This window comes from Peromyscus californicus, unplaced genomic scaffold, assembly GCF_007827085.1.
Source record: "Peromyscus californicus insignis strain IS unplaced genomic scaffold, ASM782708v3 Scaffold_13__1_contigs__length_99412109, whole genome shotgun sequence".
NCBI classification, from domain to species: Eukaryota; Metazoa; Chordata; class Mammalia; order Rodentia; family Cricetidae; genus Peromyscus; species Peromyscus californicus.
Window position 1 is genome coordinate 93393464 of NW_026294424.1, and position 21005 is coordinate 93414468.

At 41.7% G+C, this 21005-nt stretch overlaps 1 protein-coding gene across 5 annotated transcripts in view; it reads right to left on the reverse strand.

Moving 5' to 3' along the window:
• The window catches only part of Mapk10 (mitogen-activated protein kinase 10), a 312106-nt gene that overhangs the window by 74355 nt on the left and 216746 nt on the right, over positions 1–21005 (reverse strand). For 4 of the 5 annotated variants that reach the window (XM_052735542.1, XM_052735541.1, XM_052735544.1 and 1 more), the window contains 5 exons: positions 16683–16812; positions 11743–11801; positions 10786–10924; positions 9938–10103; positions 7517–7588 (listed from right to left, as the gene is read on the reverse strand). In XM_052735542.1, coding sequence (XP_052591502.1) covers positions 7517–7588; positions 9938–10103; positions 10786–10924; positions 11743–11801; positions 16683–16812 — 566 coding nt within the window. The remainder of the gene's footprint in view (positions 1–7516; positions 7589–9937; positions 10104–10785; positions 10925–11742; positions 11802–16682; positions 16813–21005) is intronic. The other variant, XM_052735546.1, reaches the window with a different exon arrangement.

Consider the following 21005-nt stretch of genomic DNA (forward strand, 5'->3'; position numbering starts at 1 on the left):
TTTCAGATGTTGCTAAAATATAATCATCAATTTTCTGAGACTATCTGAAGTTTTTTACACAAGTAAGTTGATTCTAAATTATCTTCTTCTTTTCAAACTTTATCTTCCATCTAAATCCAAGGAAAGAAATCCTAGTCACTGCTTTTACATTTTCCTAATAGCTTGGGTCACAATTCATGATTAAATAGTTCTCGGGCTGTGTGAACGCTGCGTTTTGGATCTTCTATGACATCTCAAATACTAAGGCTAGAGCAGTGGTTCTCAACCTTCCCAATGCTGCGACCCTTTAATAATACAGTTCCTCATGTTGTAGTGACCCCCAACCATAAAAGTATTTTTGTTGTTACTTCATAACTGTGATTTTGCTGCTGTTATGAACTGTAATGTAAACATCTGGGTTTTCTGATGGTCATAGGTGATGCCTGTGAAAAGGTCATTCAACTACAAAGGGGCCATGCCCCAGAGGTTGAGAACCACCAGGCTAAAGGCTCAGTGACCAGTCTGTGGAGCTATAGGAAGCAGAGGTGCCTTTCGGAAGAACTTTGTGGAAGAAGCTCAGTCTTCAGGGGTTGACCCTTAAAAGTGTAGAGAGGTGGTGTCTCTGCAACTCTCTTTTCTCTTCCCCACTTCATGTTAACCATGGACTGAAACATCTGAAACTGTGTGTCCCAATACCCTTCCTTCTTGTGAGCCATGGCCTTGGATCCTGTCACCACAATAGACAGGGACCAACACAGCTGTCCCCTGGGAAACTTGAAAATATCCAGTTTTGGAGACTGCTTAACTTCCATGCCTCTGAAACTGCTCTGATTTATCCTTTAGCACGCTGAACCAAGTTGTCACTTAATTTAGAATTCAGACATTTTTCGTAGTTTCTTCCAACAAACCTCAAAGGACGAAAGAAAGATCATTTCTTTGGGAATCTTACATTTTGAAAATCAATCTTTAAAAATCACAATGTTTTAAAACCAAAGTAGAACCTTAATAGAGTACTAATGTCCTCAAACAAACTGAGAACACGTGTGTTTTTCCTATGTAAGACCCACACACAGCAGTTCCTGAGACACCCTGTAAAACACTTCAGTGCCAGAGACTCAGAGGAACACTTATCCTGGGTCCATCTACCTAACTCCTTCCCTTCATAACCCTGGAGATATGTTGCTCTCATATCTCTCACACACAAATATGTATGTGTGTATATATATATATATATATATATATATATATATATATATGTGTGTGTGTGTGTGTGTGTGTGTGTGTGTGTGTGTGTATATGTATATATATGTGTATATATGTAGGAAGAAAACTAGTGGTGAAAATAAATCTTATTAAACAGTTTCAAATAAGGAATTTATCTCATTCATCCCTTTAAAAAGGTAATCATCATTACCACGTTAACAGATAAGAAAAAATGACCACAAAAATGTATACTACAAATGTATCTAAAGCCAACATTTAATGCTGTTAGAGATAAACTTGTATTATCTTAGGGACAATGATAGGATAGTATAATATTTTATAATACTATTATAAAATAACATGTTAATTATAAACTTATTGGGAAGTAAGTCCTGTTTCAAACAGTTAATGTGACTATCTGTCCATGGCATAGATACAACAGTCATGACCTTCAGTTTCTATTTTACTTTTACTATCTCCAGCTCTCATGTGCAAACTTTGAATGATATCATGTTCTGTTAATAGGACGATATTTTCTTTGCTTGTCTCACTGTGTGGGAAGTCGTTTCCCTGCCCCTTAGCACCATCCCTCCCTAGCAAGGTCTTGTACCTGTTGTTTTCTTTCCAGCTAATGGTTTTGTGCTTACAGGAAGAGAGTCAAGAAGGGTGTTTATTCTATCATACTGCCTGCTTTAATTGGAGACAATTCACCTCATATCTAGAATTTTGAAATGAATACCATGGACTGAGTTCCAACAGAAGCCAAGTCCAGAAAACTCCCGTCAAGAACTACAGAAAAAGGACCACCGTGGGTTCCTTGTTCAAAGAAGATCCTTCCATTTGATATAGAAAATAAAAACTGTAGAAAAAAAATGTGTAAAAGAAGCAAGGTTCACAACAGGACTGATGGACATATGAACTCACAGAGACTGTGGCAGCATGCACAGGACCCGTACAGGTCCAAGCCAGATGGGGTTCCAGCATGGAGAGGGAAGTAGACAAGGGCTCCCATCCCTAACCCAGAAGCTACCTCCAATTGACAACTGCTCACAGAGGAAAACTTAGTTTTCTCCAGTCGAGTCTCACTGAGGACACAAGCCACAGCTCAGGGTCTGCAGGGCATGTGCCCAGCAGAAGATGCCAACATAAAATGAGCTCAGTGGCGTCTGGGGGCAGTTTTTGTCTCATGTCACTTTGGGCACTTTTTATCTTACTGGTCTTTGGCTAGTATGTTACGGTTTCGCAACTTGTGTTTTTATGGGTTTTGTTTCTGTGTGCTTGTGCGTGCGCGCGCGCGCGCGCGTGTGTGTGTGTGTGTGTGTGTGTGTGTGTGTGTGTGTTTCTAGTGCTTTTTTCTTTTTTTTAATTCTCTGGTTGTTTCAGGTTTTTGTTGTTGTTGTTTTTCTTGATGTTGCTGTTGTACTGTTTTTGTTTGGTTGGTTGATTTTGCCTGTTTTTTTTCTTTTTTATTTATTTATTTATTTTTGGGTTTTTGGTTGTTTTTTTTTCGACAGGGTTTCTCTGTGTAGCTTTGGAACCTTTTCTGGAACTCACTCTGTGGCCCAGCCTGGCCTCGAACTCACAGAGAACCACCTGCCTCTGCCTCCTGTGTGCTGGGATTAAAGGCGTGTGCCACCACCGCCCAGAGCCTGTTTGCTTTCTAAAGAGAGAGGAGAAAGAAAGCATGGAGTTGGACGGATGAGAAGGTATAGAGGATCTGGGAGGAGATGAGGAAGGGGAAAAGGTGATCAGAATATATTGTATGAAAAAATTATTTTCAATTAAAAAAAAGAATAAGCAGGCTTAAAGAAGGCTTGTGAAAAGGCTGGGGTGCCGTGGGAGTCTCTGGGATCCCGAGGACAGTGCAGGGGTGCTGTGGGAGAGTCTGGGATCCCGAGGATAGTGCAGGGGTGCTGTGGGAGAGTCTGGGATCCCGAGGATAGTGCAGGGGTGCCGTGGGAGTCTCAGGGATCCCAAAGACAGTGCAGGGGTGTCATGGGAGAGTCTGGGATCCCGAGGACAGTGCAGGGGTGCCGTGGGAGTCTCTGGGATCCCGAGGACAGTGCAGGGGTGCTGTGGGAGAGTCTGGGATCCCGAGAACAGTGCAGGGGTGCTGTGGGAGTCTCTGGGATCCCAAGAACAGCGCTGCCATGCTGGGGCTTGGAGTAAGTGGACAGAGGGAGGACTGCACAGGGTTTGGGGAAATTTCTAACCAAGTGAGTTGAAGCGGTTTCACTATAAACTTGCTGAAAGAAAGAGAATTCACACAGAAGGCAGAGGGCCCTCTTCTCTGTACTCTATAAACAGCCCAGCTCTGAGGGAATCTGTTTCCATCATGAAACTATCATAAAAATTGAATGAGTTAATGCACAATATAAAAAATGAGTTAGAAACATTGAAATATTAAAATAATTAGAAAATTAATGGATGGAAAGCAAATCCAACTATGTATACACTCTGTGTGCGTGTGTGTGCATATGCGTGTGTACATGGGCAAGCAGGTGCTTATTCCTGTGTATAAGCAGGTGCATGGAGTCAAAGAACAATCTCAGGCACCATTCCTCAAGCTATATCCATTGTTTTTTGAGACAGGGTCTCTCATTAGCCTGGAGTTTGGCAAGTAAGCTAGACTGGCTGGCCAGAGCCCCAGGGGTCTGCCTGAATCCTCTCACAGGTGCCGGTACTCCAGGAATGTGCTGCAATGTCTGGTCTCTTTAGGTGTGTTCTCCCAACGGAATTTGTGTTTCTGTGCCTGCAAGGCAAATGCTTTACCAACTGATCCATCTCTCTGGTACTCTATGTTTTTATGTTTAAAATTGCATATCTTTGCCAACATCCTAACTCAGTAGTAGGTAAATGACCCTGGGATGGTATCAGGATAATAGTAAACACCCAGAAAAGCCCACAGTGTTTCTCAAAATGAAAAGATAGATTTAAGTGAAAAAAAATCAGTCATTGGTGAAAATTTTATAAGATTTTTTCTGATTTGCAAAGGCATTTTAATGTTTTTGCTTTCGCACAGAATCAAAAGTTCTGTGAAAAGTGAGGAATGATGTTGAATATAGACTATTGCCGTGGGATGTTCTGTATGGCAAATGTGTTGCTAATTAGTCAATAAATAAAACACTGATTGGCCATTGGCTAGGCAGGAAGTGTAGGCAGGACAAGGAGGAGAATAAAGCTGGGAAGTGGAAGGCTGAGTCAGAGAGACACTGCCAGCCGCCATGATGAGAAACAGCATGTGAAGATGCCGGTAAGCCACGAGCCATGTGGCAAGGTATAGATTAATGGAAATGGATTAATTTAAGCTGTAAGAACAGTTAGCAAGAAGCCTGCCATGGCCATACAGTTTGTAACCAGTATAAGTCTCTGTGTTTACTTGGTCGGGTCTGAGCGGCTGTGGGACTGGCAGGTGAGAGAGATTTGTCCTGACTGTGGGCCAGGCAGGAAAACTCCAGCTACAGACTATTGCATTATTTTCCAGTCAGAATAATTTGATACTCTTATTAATATTAGTTAATTTACATGTATTTTAATATTTCTAAGTAGGAGAGCCTGCATATCTTGAACTAGTCAGGGTCTCAATTAATGCATACTAAACTTCAATATTACTTCCAGCAAATCCTATAATTATTTCAATTATGCTGACATATTGTCATGGTTCTTCTCCGGGGAAACCATCACACCCTTGTGCATGTTCTTTGTGGTTCAGTGAGCTTTCTCAATGGCCTGATCTTCCTCTAAGGACAGTAGGAAGCCCGAGTCAGAAAGTGACAGTGTTGTAGACTTGTATCACACAGGGCAGTCAGCCTGGCTATCAAAGACCTGTGCTCTGTGTCATAACCACTCGAGATAAAGGCACACAACACACAGACCTCCCTACAGTCTGTACTCTCTGTGTTAGAGATTAGACTTGATGAGCACATGTATCAGGTTGCAGAGTTTCTATACTGACTTTTACACAGTTTCATTCAGGTTCAAAATTTTTCTAAAACAAATAAAAATAAAAGGCAAGCCCCCAAAAAATTAAAAAAAAAAACAAAACAGAATATCATCAATGATGTGTTTATCTCTGTTTTGCTGAAGGGTCAATTTAGATTTTAAAAGTTTCAGTTTATTCTAATTGTGTCAGCTGTTGAGTTTCAACTGTCAAAACAGAACAGCAACTCTAAGAAGTGGAGAGCTAAATTTCGCTCACAGGAGGGCCTTGCTCTGTGGAAAAGTGACCTAGGACAGCCGGGTCTCAGGCTGCTGAGAAATCCTGGCCTGTCTTTCTCCACCAGCAGGTGACCCACAGGAACTGCAGCCTCCACTCTGAGCAGTGATGGAGAGGTACCTCTCTCTGTTTTTAATGTATTTTACCCCAAAGGCAAAAGCACAAAGGATAATTTCTGCTTGTGAGTAAGATCAGTGCACTGACATGTGAATACGGGTTATAATGTTCAGACACATTGGTTATGTAATTGATCCCCAAACTGCAAATAACTGTCTTGATGTAAAGAAAAAGTCTCATGTAGTCACATCTGAAATGTGCCTGTGGACAAAGGCATGAGGCAAATGATCGTGTAAAATGAACTATAGACAGAAGGATGTCTCAGGGTTGCCTCAACCTCTACACCAGTACTACCCAATAAAAAAGACAACAGCCCCACATGTAAATTGTGCATACAATTTAAAATGTACCAATATTAACAATAAAAAAGAATAGGAAGGAACAGGTAAGATCAATTGTATCAATACGTGTTTTACCTCAATACACTCAAAATCCTGTCACTTCACACATTCAGTAGGAAGTCATTACTGGGTCACTGCACATGCTTTGCGTATTTCTAGATAGTGGTAAGCACTGTATTCATTCAGCACTTATAATTCAATTTATAATTTCAAGTGCTGAGAAGTGGCATCTAGCTCCAGGGTCTTTATCACTGAAGGGCTAGAAGAGACCAGCACTTTGTGTCAATGCTGGGACTCAGCAATATCATACTAACGTCCAGCAGAATGCATAAATGCTCGTTTGCTATTAACTTCTTCTTAAGTCATGGTTTTTGAACTCTAACCTTTCTTTTCATGTTGAAATAAAATTATACTCTTTCTTATATAAGGATTACGTAATAGAACGTTCTCAAATAAAATGTGTAATAGAGTTATCTGCCATATTTCTTATTGACAAAATCCAAATCTCTAACAATTATTCTGAGTTAACACTGTACTGCCGTTGAAGCTGTCAGTTAGTGTTGACCATAATTTGCACTAGCATTCATTAGCAAGATATGCTGCATTCATCAAAGTATGTTCTCCTGTTGATATATGAAGTTTATTTTCCACATATCATAAATACAAATGGGTACTTTTCCTAGAGAGTGAATTTCTGGTCACTGAAGAAATTCATCTTCTTTAGTAATTCTCATGCATACACAGCCCTCTAAGAAACCTAGTGGGAAAAGCAATGACCTAATCGTGTGTGTATGTGTGTGTGTGTGTGTGTGTGTGTGTGTGTGTTCAAGTGTGCAGGTGCAGGTGGAGGCCAGAGGTCCTTGTCAGGTATTGCTCTCAGTCACACTCCACCTTGAGTTCTGAGTGAGGGGCTTTCCCTAGACCTGGAGCTCTTTGATTGGCTAGGCTAGCTGGCAGTGAGGTCTGCCCCTCCACTGCAGTTACAGCTGTGCGCTTCTGCATGCGTGCTAGGGATTTGAACTCAGGTTCTCACTCTGGCGCAGCAAGCAGAGCACTATAATTGCCTGTGTATACACCATCTCTCAGCCTCTCAGCCTCTCAACCTCAAGTGAATGAAGTCCTATTAAAGTCACCTCTGTTGATGTGAATGATAGTTATGATTTCTAAGGGTGGAAATTCACCCTTTACTGGGGCTATGCATGCTACAGTGGCCTATTTACACCTGTCTATGCATGGACCCATAGATGAAAGCTTAGACTGCCAGGGAAAGTAAGTAGGGAAATCAGACTTGAATATTGTGGATCATAAATCACTTTAGAAAGATCATGGGAAATGACCTGCAAAGAGTGACTTCATTTGCTAATTATGTTTTTGTTGTTGTTTTGTTTGTTTTTCACTTAGAGTCTGGTGGTCTCCATTACTTCTAAAAAATGGCATTCCTATTTTAGTTTATAAGAAAGGCTTGCTGTTGGAAAGTTAATAAGAAGAAGTCATGTGGTAGGCAGTCTACAGTGCTGGAGAGAGTATAGAAATCGTAACTTCATTGTGACAAGTACTCCACTTACCCAACTTTCTGCTCTGTCTTTACTCTGCTGGTAAAATCATTACGAGTTTAAAGGAAGAGAAAATAAAACAGGTGAAGCCAAAGGTACAAGGATACAGTCCCTTCCGGGAAAGAGGATTTTGTGGCGAACCATTTCTCCCATGATGCATCCCACAGACCATATATCCACTGGAACAGGAGAGAGGGAGCGAAGACAGGAGGAAAGCAAGGTTAACTGAGGTAACTGCCTCTGGTGACGGGAAAGTAAGACTCTCACATTCCACCTCAAGTGGCTGAATGTGAGTTAAAATTCACATTGTGTTATCACACAGTCTCTACAGTGAGAGCTCAAATTCATGTGTAAAACAGAGTATTCTAGGGAAGCCCAAACTGCATCTTTATTGACATGAGTTGGCGATGTCACAGACAGGAAGAGAACACTCACTAAGCCCAGGGTATCTCCAGGCAGGTGTCAACTAAAGGTCTCGGAGACGGTTTTGATAGCATTTGCTTGATACATCCCTGTAGGGTGACTGTGTTCACCTCCTATTTTGTTTAGTTGTGTGCAGCAGGCAGCAAGAGAACATCCTTTGTCCCAAATAAGAGTTCATTCAACCAATCCAAGAGACTAGGAAATGGTTGGTGAGCTTTGTGGTGAGAAACTGTCAATCCTGTGCTACAGCATTGATTTTTCACTCAGAAATTATTCTTTAAGGTAAACACCAGCTCTAATTTCTATCTTAATATTTTGAGAAAAATGATAAGTTAGCATATGCACAAAGGAGATATTGAGAAGTGAAAATGCATAAAAGGTGTTAAAACTGAAGTATGTGTATTTATTTCCCAATTGTTCTGTTTGCTAACCGACATGTCTCCTACCCACCTTAACTCTCTCCAGTTTCACATTTATCAGGGACAAGGAGATTTTAAAACAAAAACATTAGGCAGAGCTGCTCCAAGGGGTGGAAAGCAGGGTGAGGTGCACAGGAGGGGCATGCCTGGAGCAAGAACAAGCTGTTTTTTTTCTGCATGATAACCACCCTCAGCTGACAGAAAGGATGACACACGGGTACGAGACACACTTCCCTGCACAGCAATGAAGGGTTTTTCATTGTTTTGTGGGACTTTCAAATAAAGACAGAAACAGGGATTGAATACCTTCTGTCTGTGTGACAAAGATCTAAAAACACAGACCAGACAAACTCAGACTCCCAGACTCTGTCCATCCTTATCCCTCCTAATTTTTGTGACACATAGTAATCATACCTGTGGATATTTGCTATATGCACACAATGTGTAGTGATCAAATCAGGGTAATTAGCATATTTACAATCCATTGGGTTGGGACATTCAAAATCTTCCCCTTAAAATATACAATAAATTATTGGTAGCTCTGGTCCTCAATTCTTGACTTCTCTTTAATTAATCCTCCTTGGGTTTCACTCAGGAGGAAGGCTCCTTTAACGTAAGTCAGAAGGTAACACAGCCCTGGCAGTGGCCTACTCAGAGCTGACTGTCCCTTTGTTGCATACAAAGACATCAGTGTGACAGCAACCCTCTAGACTGGAAGTATGCAAATGATTGTTTCTAACTTCAATGGCACATAAATGCGCTCTGCAGTAATTACACTAAAAACGCAGTAGTAGTTGTTTTGATAAAAATGTGTGAAAATGGATTACTAGGAATTAAACATATAAAACATAAAAACAGGTATTCAGGGCACATATACAAATCTAACTTAAAGCTAATATAAATTCTAAGTATATTTGATATGGTTTTCAACATGGCTCTATATAATAAGTATTTCAGACAAAATGATAGACTGCAAAGCTTTCTAAGAAGTTCTTTATAAACCCTCTGTTTTAATCAATCAAAATTCAATTTGAATTTCAAATATTTTTCTGGATCTTTCTTTCAACATGTTCATGTACATTAGATTTTCTTGTCAAAGAAGTAATGTAAAATTGAATGTTTTTTTCCTTTACATGGTTTCTTGGATTTATTAAGATTTACTAGACAGTGCTACACTAAATATTATTTTTCAGAGGATTTGACATAATAACAAGAAGCTTATAGTTTGAATGATGCTAACTTGACTTGATTCAAGATTCTGTAATATCTTTGTTAGTCTTTCTTGAGGACCACAGCCATCAACCCGAGCTATTACACAAAAGCCAAGTGTTTACCTAAAGCATCTTTCACAGTTTCCACAAGTATCTGGACTACACCGCAATGCAGTTAGCAGTGATTCTCCCTGGCTGAAGTCTGTGTGCCAGTCAGCAGTCACCCGACTGTGTAATCACACTCTATTTGCAATTCTTTTTCAGCTATCAAGTTTTAGAGTTTCTGTAGCCAAACCTGCTTCTCAGAAACATGCTTCACGTTCTTCACGCCTGACCCCCCTAGTGGTATTTAAGAATTCTCTGAACGTGAACGCTGGCAGTTCTTTTTCCAAAGAATTTCTCTGTTACAACAAAAATGACTCTCAGTTATCTAAAGCACGAACCCACGGCTTCACTGTTCCAGGATCATCCCTACCGTTCTCCTTGTAGCCCATTCCCAGGATGACCTCAGGGGCTCTGTAATATCGTGTCACCACATACGGAGTCATCATAAAGCTTGTGCCTGCTGTCCTGGCCAGTCCGAAGTCAAGAATTTTCAGAGTGCAATCAGACTTGACCACAATGTTACTGGGTTTTAAGTCCTGACAGTAGGAACAGGGGGAGAAAGTGAAAGTGAGTATCTATAAGAACTGCAATTTCTAGTCTAACACTACCCAGTGCAGCCTCACAACGCAACAGCCTGCTTGCAGGACCCTACGGAAAGCACAGGGTTACTGTGACAAGCCATAGGTAGTTTTAGATTTTGAAAAATGCCCTTGTAAAATATTTTAAGTTTAGAAGAGAACTGTACTGTTATTTTTACAATGTAGGCTCACATGGGAAGAAGTTTTGGGAAAAATAACACATCATTTGTTGTCATCTCTTAGGTTTCTCTTTAGGACACCATAAACCTTTAAGGATGAGTGTCATTTTTAGGTCTGACAGGGAGCATATCAGGGTAGCTGCCCTTATTTTTCCAGAAAGGAAGAATGGAAATGAGCTGTCTTATTTTAGCTACTCATCCGACTTCGAATGTCAAAGGGCTAGGAAATACAAGGCTCTTCAAAAGTTGGCTCTCAGTGAGCAAAAATACAAACTCAAATTCTACCAGAGCACACAAAGAAGGCCCCTCTACATATCAGTCAGTCGGGTGCTAACGCTACCCATCTACAAATTTACCAAGTGCATGGTATTTGACCAATTCTCTTTAAAAAAGTACTTCAATGCTGTTCTTTCTGTTCCCTAGCAGTCGGCACACTGCAGTTCTAGAGTAAATGTTCTTACCCTGTGGATAATTCCAGCAGAGTGGAGATGCTTGATGCCACACAACATCTGGTACAGCAAATAAGACATCCGCTCATGGTCCAACTCCATCTGAATCACCTGACACAAGTTGGCATCCATCAGCTCCATCACTAGGTAACTAGAAGGTAAACCCATCATGTTAGTCCAGAAGGGAGGCTCTACAATGACCTTCCATCACTGTTGGAGTCCTGTACTTTATGTTTATTGAACTTCCAAGTTCTGTGATTGCTTGAGTTGACTGAGAATATGGGAAACTTCCAAGTATATCATGATGGACAGCTGCAGTGTCTCAACCACATGCATATAGCAGCATCACTAATTAGTATGTGGCTCATGCCCATCTGTTCTCTAACCTTTAGTGATCACAGTTTTCCCTGTATTTCCTTAACTCTTTCCTAAGCACTATGATTACAAATGAGGAAAGGAATCAAGGCAGCCACTTCTAAAGTGTGCTGCAACTGTGTGGAAGAAGACACTGTGCTCCAGAATCACTGCCCTCAACCTGTGTTTGTCACTGACATTCTAGACAGATTCATTTTGCACAAAATTAAAGGCATTGCAAAGACAGGTAAAAAAAATTGCAGCAAGTCCTTTATTAATGGTTCTCAAAATGAACTGACCCATCCTGAAAATTTTCACAGAAATAATGAGTAAATAATCGAAGGCTTTCTTACTTCCCTGATTTACCAAGTGTGTGGAACAACAAACCATACGGGCCAGAAGGAGGCAGAAGTGTCCTTCAGGAGGTCACACCACAGCAGAATCGCCACTGCATACTGCTGCCTCATTTCCTGGGTCATGTTCCTTAGGTCTCTTTGATCTTTGCAAGGAATTTCATCCTTTTCGTCTCTGTTGCTATTATATTTGTCATCCCCTGGAGTTATCTGAGTGAGGGCTGGGCTCAACCTTCATTACCTTTGTTGTTTTATTACTTACACGTCTTGGAACTCCTCCAGCGTCTTCTGAGGCGTGAAAACATTTAATAAGCTAATAATCTGGAAGACAGAGCATGAAAGGGACAAAGAAATAAGGCAGAAAGTTAATTATTTTTAAAGTATGAATGTATTTATTCCCAGGGTAAGACACTCAATAAAGAAAGCCATGATGGAAACAGAAAAGATTGGAAATTCTTCTGGACTTGCTCCATAGAACAGAAAAGTGTGATCAGAAATCATATAAAACCTGTCTGAAGGTTAATAATGAAGTTATAAAGTCAATTCTGAGGCAGCAGCTAGAAAAGACCTGTGTATCATATTGCTTCTTGTGGCTCGGAGACCACACACAAGCTGTGAGGTGGTTAATCCACAAAAAGCAAAGTCACCAAGAAGATAAAGATGACAAAATACTCATCAAACCTCCCAAGGGACCATTGCTCCTCCAAATGCAAAAGTCACATCATAAGTCACAATTTGGTTTTGTCGTTGAAACTTTCTTTTACTTTTGTATGCCAATCAAAAACGATTTCAACCAATATTCCAGTACTGGGGTGGGGAGGTGCACCGTGCTCAATATCAATAAGTGGGGCAAAAAGCAAGTTGAAGAGTCAGCTAAACTCAGTCCTAACCATTTAGTCTCTTACTTCAGTGAATTTGTGAATTAGGTGACAAAGAAATTAATCTAAAAACCACATTCATCTCAATTCTATTTAAATCATGCATATAGATAACCCAATATGTCTTCCCATTTAAATATTATGCATCAATGTGTCAGTGGAAATGAAAATATAAACAAATGAGGATATACTACTTAAAATGTAGATGTGAAGAGAAATCCACTTTACAAAAAACTTAGCTTGATATTTAAACAAATCCAGGGCACAAACAAGTTCCATGGTTTTTCATAAAGTTTGTAAGTTGGCACTTTAACATATGAAGTGGTCAAAACAATGCAATTCTAAATAACTGAAAAATGGGTCATTTCTGTGGAATTTTTCATTGCTGTTGTTTTCATAAATGATTAAAGAAAATGTCTCAAAGCATCCAGTGTACACTGTGGGGAGGTCTGGTGCCTTCAGAAGCCAAAGGCCTCAGATTCCTTGGAACCAGAGTTACAGATAGTTGTGAGTGACCATGAGGATGCTGGGAATTTATCCAGCTCCTTTGGAAGACCATTCCATGTTCTTAACCATGGAGCTCCATCTCCAGGCCCCTAAAGTCCCAGCTTAATCATGGAGTCCCATCTCCAGCCCCCTAAAGTCCCAGTTTAACCATGGAGTCCCATCTCCTGCCCCCTACAGTCCCACCTTAACCATGGAGTCCCATCTCCAGCCCCCTACAGTCCCAGCTTAACCGTGGAGTCCCATCTCCAGGCCCCAACAGTCCCAGCCAGAAGCTCATTTGTTGCTGTTGCAGTACTGAGCCTACTAGGCAAATGCTGTTGCTTGAGTTTTCCTGCCTGGCCCACAGTCAGGACAAATCTCTCTCACCCGCCAGTCCCAAGCCGTTCAAACCCGATCAAGTAAACACAGACACTTATATTGGTTACAAACTGTATGGCCGTGGCAGGCTTCTTGCTAACTGTTCTTACAGCTTAAATTAATCCATTTCTATTAATCTATACTTTGCCACGTGGCTTGTGGCTTACCGGTACTTTACATCTTCCTTGTCCTGATGGCGGCTGGCAATGTCTCCTCCTCAGCCTTCCATTTCCCAGCTCTATTCTCCTCCTTGTCCCGCCTACACTTCCTGCCTGGCCACTGACCAATCAGTGATTTATTCATTGACCAATCAGCAACACATTTGACATACAGACCATCCCACAGCACCTCCCCTTTTCTTTTCTTAAAAAGGAAGGTTTTAACCTTTACACATCTCCAAAGTCAGCTTGGTATATTTGGGAATTTGGGCGTAGCTTCTCTTACTACTTCCTGCTGGAGGGGGGCGCTGTATCTTCTGGGGAAACAAAGAAATTTTAGGGTTATGGAGTAGTCCATGAGGGTATATCGTCTGAGCCAGTTGTCTTGAAACGGTTCTGGATGTTGGATCATCTGTGCCATGGTGTCATCGGAGACCTTTCAGGTGGTCTTGGCTGGTCAAACCTGATGTGTCTTAATCTGGAACAAATCTATAGCCTGTGGCTTTCTGTGGAAACAAAAGCAGAATCTCCTTTCCAAAGCAACATATTCTTATATCTAAATTTTGAAGTCAAGGTACCTTTAAAATATACATTTTGGCATAACTCAACAGCTTTTGTAATCAAATGTTTTTCTTTAGTTACGAATATCAAAGAGAACATAATCCAGATTCTTTGTGTGGTAGCCATCTTTACGTGGCTTATTTTTTTATATTAGCTTGAGCCTATTGCTTTGAACTGCAGCCTTTTAAGCCTGAAACGGCGCTGGTGCTGTGGCTGCTGGCTCCGCCCACTTTAGCTTCCCAACATGGCGACGGCGGTATGCTTACCGCCAGTTTTGGGAGCCATCGTGGGTCTATGCTTTTATCCAAGCAGCATGTAGCCCAGAAACCTCTTTTTTTTTGTTTTGTACTAGCAAAGGCTAAATCCATCAAGCAGCTTAATGTGCCACTTGCAGAGGCCTCATTCCCGCCATACTGCAGGTCGAGAGCGCACGCCAGCAACCCGCCAGTAGCTCAAACCGGCAGCTGCCGCTCATTTGAGAGAAACAATTAGGAACTGTTTTTAGCTCCGTTTTAGAATCTTTTTTGTCAGTTTTTAGGTGGAAACTCTTGCCCCACGTTGGGCGCCATTTGTTGCTTGAGTTTTCCTGCCTGGCCCACAGTCAGGACAAATCTCTCTCACCCGCCAGTCCCAAGCCGTTCAAACCCGATCAAGTAAACACAGACACTTATATTGGTTACAAACTGTATGGCCGTGGCAGGCTTCTTGCTAACTGTTCTTACAGCTTAAATTAATCCATTTCTATTAATCTATACTTTGCCACGTGGCTTGTGGCTTACCGGTACTTTACATCTTCCTTGTCCTGATGGCGGCTGGCAATGTCTCCTCCTCAGCCTTCCATTTCCCAGCTCTATTCTCCTCCTTGTCCCGCCTACACTTCCTGCCTGGCCACTGACCAATCAGTGATTTATTCATTGACCAATCAGCAACACATTTGACATACAGACCATCCCACAGCAAATGCCCTACAAACAGCTCACTCAATTTCAGAATGAGGTCATCATAGACACTTCTGCTTCCATGCAGCATTTTCCAGTGGGAATCTGATTCAGTTGTTTTATTCCAAAGTCTCGGGAGGCACAGACATGAGTCAGCATTTGTCACAACCCTGCGATCGCAACAATCATCACTTCCTGGAATTGAGTTATCTTCTAAATGGATTTTCCTATTATTAAAGGTTTAATGGGACTACTTCATTGTTTTTCTTCACTTTTCACAGGATTAGCAGTACTCCATACTCAAACAGCCTTTCCCTTTGCTTTGAGTATTAATGAAGAATTACAGCTGGTCATAGGGAAGCTTTCTCTGTTAAAAAGAAATTGTTTCTATAAGATTATATGCACATGCGCATACATAAAAAAGGATGGCAGGTTTGATATTGTCTATAAATTGTCAAGGCGATTTGGAACTCTTTGTTTCCCTTCAGGAACAGGTACTGTGAATTCCCTTCATTGCAGTCAACATCAGGGCAAGTACACAACTGTCTTCTGCTATGACAAGACAAGGCTGAAAGCAGACTAACCTCACGGTGAGATTATTTAGTCACTGTAGTGTGAGTTTAAGGGCATGGTGCTAGCATTAGCTTGGCTCTGGAGATCACTTGTGAGGGACAGGAAGAAAATCATATCTCCAAGTAGGAAGCTGAACAGCGACTGGGCTCACATTTTTCATGTCATTCTCATGAAGTCTTAGAGGTACTATGAGAGCTACCTAGTGTCTTCTGAAGGCATGTCTCTCAACATCCTAAGCAATCTGAAGGTCCCTCTTTTGAAAGGATTAGCCACCTCTCACGTCACAGCACTGGAGACTTTGGAAAAGACAGTTGAAATATATCCAAACCACACCATCAAGTATGTTTTTGTTTTTTTTTTCAAGTTGGCCAAGCAATTGGAAATTTCTCCATAAGATGTTGCCCTACAGGGTCTGGAAGGATGATTAAGTAGATACAGTTCATGTACAGAGAGCTTTCTACGCCATTGCCTCCCTGCCTGTGCCCATGCATGTGACATGTGATATCTGTTACTTTTAGTTTTATTTATAAAAATTTATAATGTGCCTAGCAAACTTGTTGTAACTGTTAAGAATCGTCACCAGAAGGTCAAATAATTTTCTTTGATTTCCTCTTACTAAGAAGAGACAGGGCATGAGGGTGAAGGTCCTTGCCTGAGACTGAGGAAGTGTGGCTTCTGAAGCAATGGTTGTCTCTGCTCTGAAGAGCTTTCCATGGGTGTGCACCTGCCGCTTCCCCATCCCAAAGCGAGATGCTCACACAGCAGGGCCCCCCAACAGCTGAAGGTTCTGCCTGACTCAAACTAGGAGTGTCACACAGGAGACAGTATGGTGACAAAAATATCCCCCCATTTATTACGAACTCAAAGTATAAAGAAATATCTTTTCCTGTATGGTTTCTCTGCAAGTTTTTCTTGTTTGGGAGCTTCACTTTGGCTGAAAAGCATGAGGCTCCTGGGTTCATTTTGAGCGTGACAACCAAATAAGGTTAATTTCATAATAGGGACATATCAGTCACATTCATCTTCTCCATGCCATATGGCTTTTGAATAATTTTTAAGCAGGAAGCTACCATGAGGACAATGAAACCAAATACAGCATATGGGCCAATAAACAATCTTAAGAGATGGAAATGGCAAAGCAAGCCTTCCTCCTGGAGCAGTCCTTGTTTTTCCTCCTCTCGTCTCACAACCTCCCACTGCCAGGGGTTCAAAAATAACACGGAAACTCACATTTTTATGGTTCACACACTTCATGAGGACCAGCTCCCGGTAAGCCCTCTTGGCGTGAGTTTGGTTCTGGAAGGGTCGGCTGAGCTTCTTAATGGCCACATTTCTGTCGAGGACAGCATCGTATGCAGCACTGTCAAGATTCAAAAGCAGTCCAGACTTCAGCACACAGCATCGACAAGGAAGATAGCCCTCTGGAATCCTACCTAGATGCTTTTAGTTTACACATCAATAAAATTATAATGGAAGGTGTAAGTGACTGGAAGAAGAAGATGGGGAGAGAACGAGGGCAGACAGGATGGGGAAGAGGAAGGAGAAGGGGTGGGACATTGCCAGAGTGCAGCTTCAAACTGCATCAGTGAGTTGTGGATCAGGAGACAAAAGCCAAGTACTCAAATTTCCCATAGGGCGCCTGGCTATGTTAAGTCTTTCCATCTACTGGAGCTTGAACTTCTCATCTGTCAATATAATATGTAGGTAGTCTCTATCTGTGATAGACTGTAGGTTCTTTGGTTATTTCAGATGTACATCTGTTCTTCCCCCAGTGACAAGATCCAGATTTTACAATCTGATGGTAAATGCATGAAAGCACAGGTTGATCAAGCATCAGTGTGCATTCATGAACTATAACAAGGTTCAAAATAAGATACACCATCCTGTAACAGATAACTGCTGCTCAGTACCAAGAGGAGTAAATGCTACTTAATATGTGAAACCCTCAATCAGACAACAATAAATTATCATGTCTTTAAAAGACAATCTAAAATAATAGGACTGCCCCTCATATAGTCAAAGTGTGCTTCTAGAGATCAAGGGAGGAAGTGAGAGGGGCCTTCTTGCTTCTATATCTCACGATATACCCATAAAATGTTGGTGTTGCATACCAGAAACTTTGGGGTTTCCTGGGTTTTGTCTCAGTTTGCAGTATGAATAAGCAAATCAGAACCCCTAAAACCGATCTATTAAATTTATAGTTTTGTTGCTCATTTAGGGTTCAAGCTATTGAACCAAAAGAAAAAGAAGAGTGGGGTTTTCTCTATCCATGTGAGGTATATTGTAAGGTAATGAGAGGCTCACAGGGTGACTTGGATGAAGCTTTATGTTTTGCCTAATACATGCCTCCATCTAATCTTTAGTTTTCTCTAAAATAGCTCCATCAAAAGCTTGGTTTTTTTTCCTCTGCTTATGTTCCTTTGAAATCGGAGCTTACTAAGAGTAGGCCAACTCCCTCTGTTAGTGGGCAACTTCGAGAGTAGAGATGCCGTGATTCTAACAAAGGCAAGCATCTCTCCATGGTTACCAATGACTCCTGTTGGCCCCGCTTCAAGGACAACGCATATAAAGTGTTCCCCTTTGTTATGATAAACTATTGACTTTGAAACCCTTCAAAGGACCAAGTAAATACCCAGAAAGTCAGCTTTCATTACTTCCCCCAAAGTCTGTTCTTTACAAATATCACCAGTGTCCTCGCGCCATTTGTCAGAACATAGCTTCAAGTCCCATCTCCATCTGCGCTGCTTCCTCTGAATATACTTCTGTCTATCAGTATTCTCAGAACATGTGGTCCTGAACTAAATAAAGCAACGCTACACTGGAGTGTCAGTGAAATCTAGGGTAGGGCTATCAACTCTTTCATCCATTCACATGCTCACTCAGCAATCCTACCACACAGAGTTAATGAAACTATCTACCCTGGTCTCTTTGATGATGCTATCTATGGACCCACTTTGCACCTACATTGCTTTAGAACAGGAAAAGAAGAAGAAGAACATATGGGCTATTGAGATGGCTCATCAGATAAAGGAAGGATATTGGTGCCAAGCCCCAGGACTCCGCTTGGAATCCTAGGACCCACATCGTGGAAAGAGAAAATCAACTTGAGCAAGTTGTCCTCTGACCCCCCACATGCTTGCCCCATCACACACAGAGTTAATAAATGTAATCATTTTAAAGGTGCTTTTTACCCCACTGTAGTATTTGTTACTTTTATCCCACCAATGAGAGTAGAGGTAGAGGAAGGTGTCAGGCGAGCCGGCATCTTACAAGGGTGCAAAGGGGAAATGATGGGCTCGTAAGTATGAGACGTAAATCTACTTCTCAAGCTAAGCGATTGTAGCAGCAGGAACTGATCACTCACTTCAAAGGAAGTATGAAAAATCTCAAGCCAAATATAAGTTAGTTAATTTTTTTTTTAAATCTCCAAAATAAATGGGTGAAAATAAATATGATAGCTAGGAGTCAGAGTAACAACTGACGTCAGTTCAGACAAAGTCAGGTGACCTCTGAGGTCAGTCTTGAGATGCAGTCATCCAGACAGACAGGCCCAGACAGTCAGGTCCCAGAACCAGCCAGCGCACTGGTCGTTCTCCTGAGCTGACTCTGTTCCCTGTAGTCAATGCCGCAGTTCAGTGGACTCTCCTACCAATGCTGTCCGAGAACATAGTGCCCATATATGGCCAGTCTAGGTGTTAAATCTCCCATTTTTCAATGAATTTGTAACTGTTTCTCACAAAGGAGAAATTAGTGAGGCTTAGCCCATGGAAGTTTAAGTCCCTGAGATACTAGCCTGGTCTTGCCAACAACGGGCCAAACCCCGAGGTCCCAGGGAATAAATGATGAAACACCCACCCACCCCCGGGTTCCTTAGCAGGCTAATCACTGGCCAGTTTCTCCTGATAGGGTGTTGTACCCTCCCTGCCTCTGCCAGCCCTTCCTTGATGCAATTTTTGCTAAGAACCTCAGCCCTGCTGCTCACCAATGTATACTCACAAGAAAACAGTACACACTCGCTAGTGTCAGTTTCTAAACACATCAGAGGTGAAGCAGTCTGACTAGCTCCTTTTAGGGAGTAAAGGAGTGTAGCTGTAGTGTCCTGGCTAGTATGAGCACCCAGAAAATGATACCTTGTGCTATTCTTAAAAATCAGTGTCCTTGTTGGGTTTATTATGCAACATGGGATAAAATATGAATTTTTATCTCATATGTGATAATTAGATATAAGTATGCTAATTAGCAACTTCTAGTCTTTCCATTAATTATAAATTAATTTAACTACCATGCTACCTTGACCGTGATTCTGAAGTTCATCTTATGACATAAAAGACTAGGAAGAAGTCTTACTAAAATCTAGTTACAGTGTAACCATATAGATCTCTGACTTTGAACATTAATAAGCTCATTTGTGTTTTTAATGAAATGATGTTCACCTCATGTTTTCTTAAAGACTCACAGGGTGTCTCTTCTAAGCAATATCAAGTTCAGTTGGTGCCCCTTACAATCTTTTCTCCAACATAATAACAATCTTGCCTGTCTGTAGTTGTGTGGAATACTGTGGGTTTTATTTGACCCTTCTGTATAACATTATTGTGCAAAATAGACTTCAAAGTTGAATGTCCAATACTGACGCATTTGTAGCTAGCACTCTGGATTCTAAGGGGTCCTGTAGAGGCCCAGGAAAGCCTTGTCAGGCAGATCCAGGGTGGCAGCATCTTCTGCCATTCTTTGCTTGGCAAGTGGAGTAGGCAGAAGGTGAGAGTTTTTTTCTCTGACGCGGAGATTGGTGTCATCCTCCATGTTCCAGGCTGGCAGGAGGCAGCAGTGACCCCCAGGGCCCAGTCCCTTATCCCTGATATGATGGAGCAGTGACAGCAATACCTCCAAGATCTGCCCCCAGCTCGAGATTCCCTAACTTCAGAGATGAGTGTGTGTTCTGGTAACTCGGTAAGTCTGGGGTCTCCCAGAGTTAGGAGCTCCCTAGAGATTCAGCTCTCCAGTGCCCTGGAAGCCTTCCAGGAGACCCAGACAGGAGCCCACTCCTCTGGGTTTCCAGTGACTGAACAAGCACACAATTTATTGTATTTAACCTCCATCTGCAGAAAATATTTCTCCCTCCTTCCTTGTACCCTGGCAGGCACTACAGTCCCCCATTATCTTCAGTTCCTCTGTGGTTACTGGCCGAGGTCTAACAAGTACACCTGCAGACTGCCGTTGCTGAGGCTGCACAGTTAAACTGCTGTCTGAAGGTTTTCCTTTCCTATGAAGTCATTTTTAATTCATGGCCATGCAATCTTCCTTTTCCACCTTTCTCTGTGTAAATAAAAATAGAAGCATACCTTCAAGGAGATTTTCCAACTACTCTCTGAAGTAGTTGCTGAAGAATGATAAACAACTTGGTGACATAAAACACTGACCTGCCTCTACTATTCCCAGGTCAGTGCGTCAAGGGGATAAATGGCCATCTGTTGCTATGCTCCTGTCACTTAATCCAGTCACATGAGGCTATGAGGCTATGCTTGTCTCTTGGTGTAAATTTATGTAAATACTTTT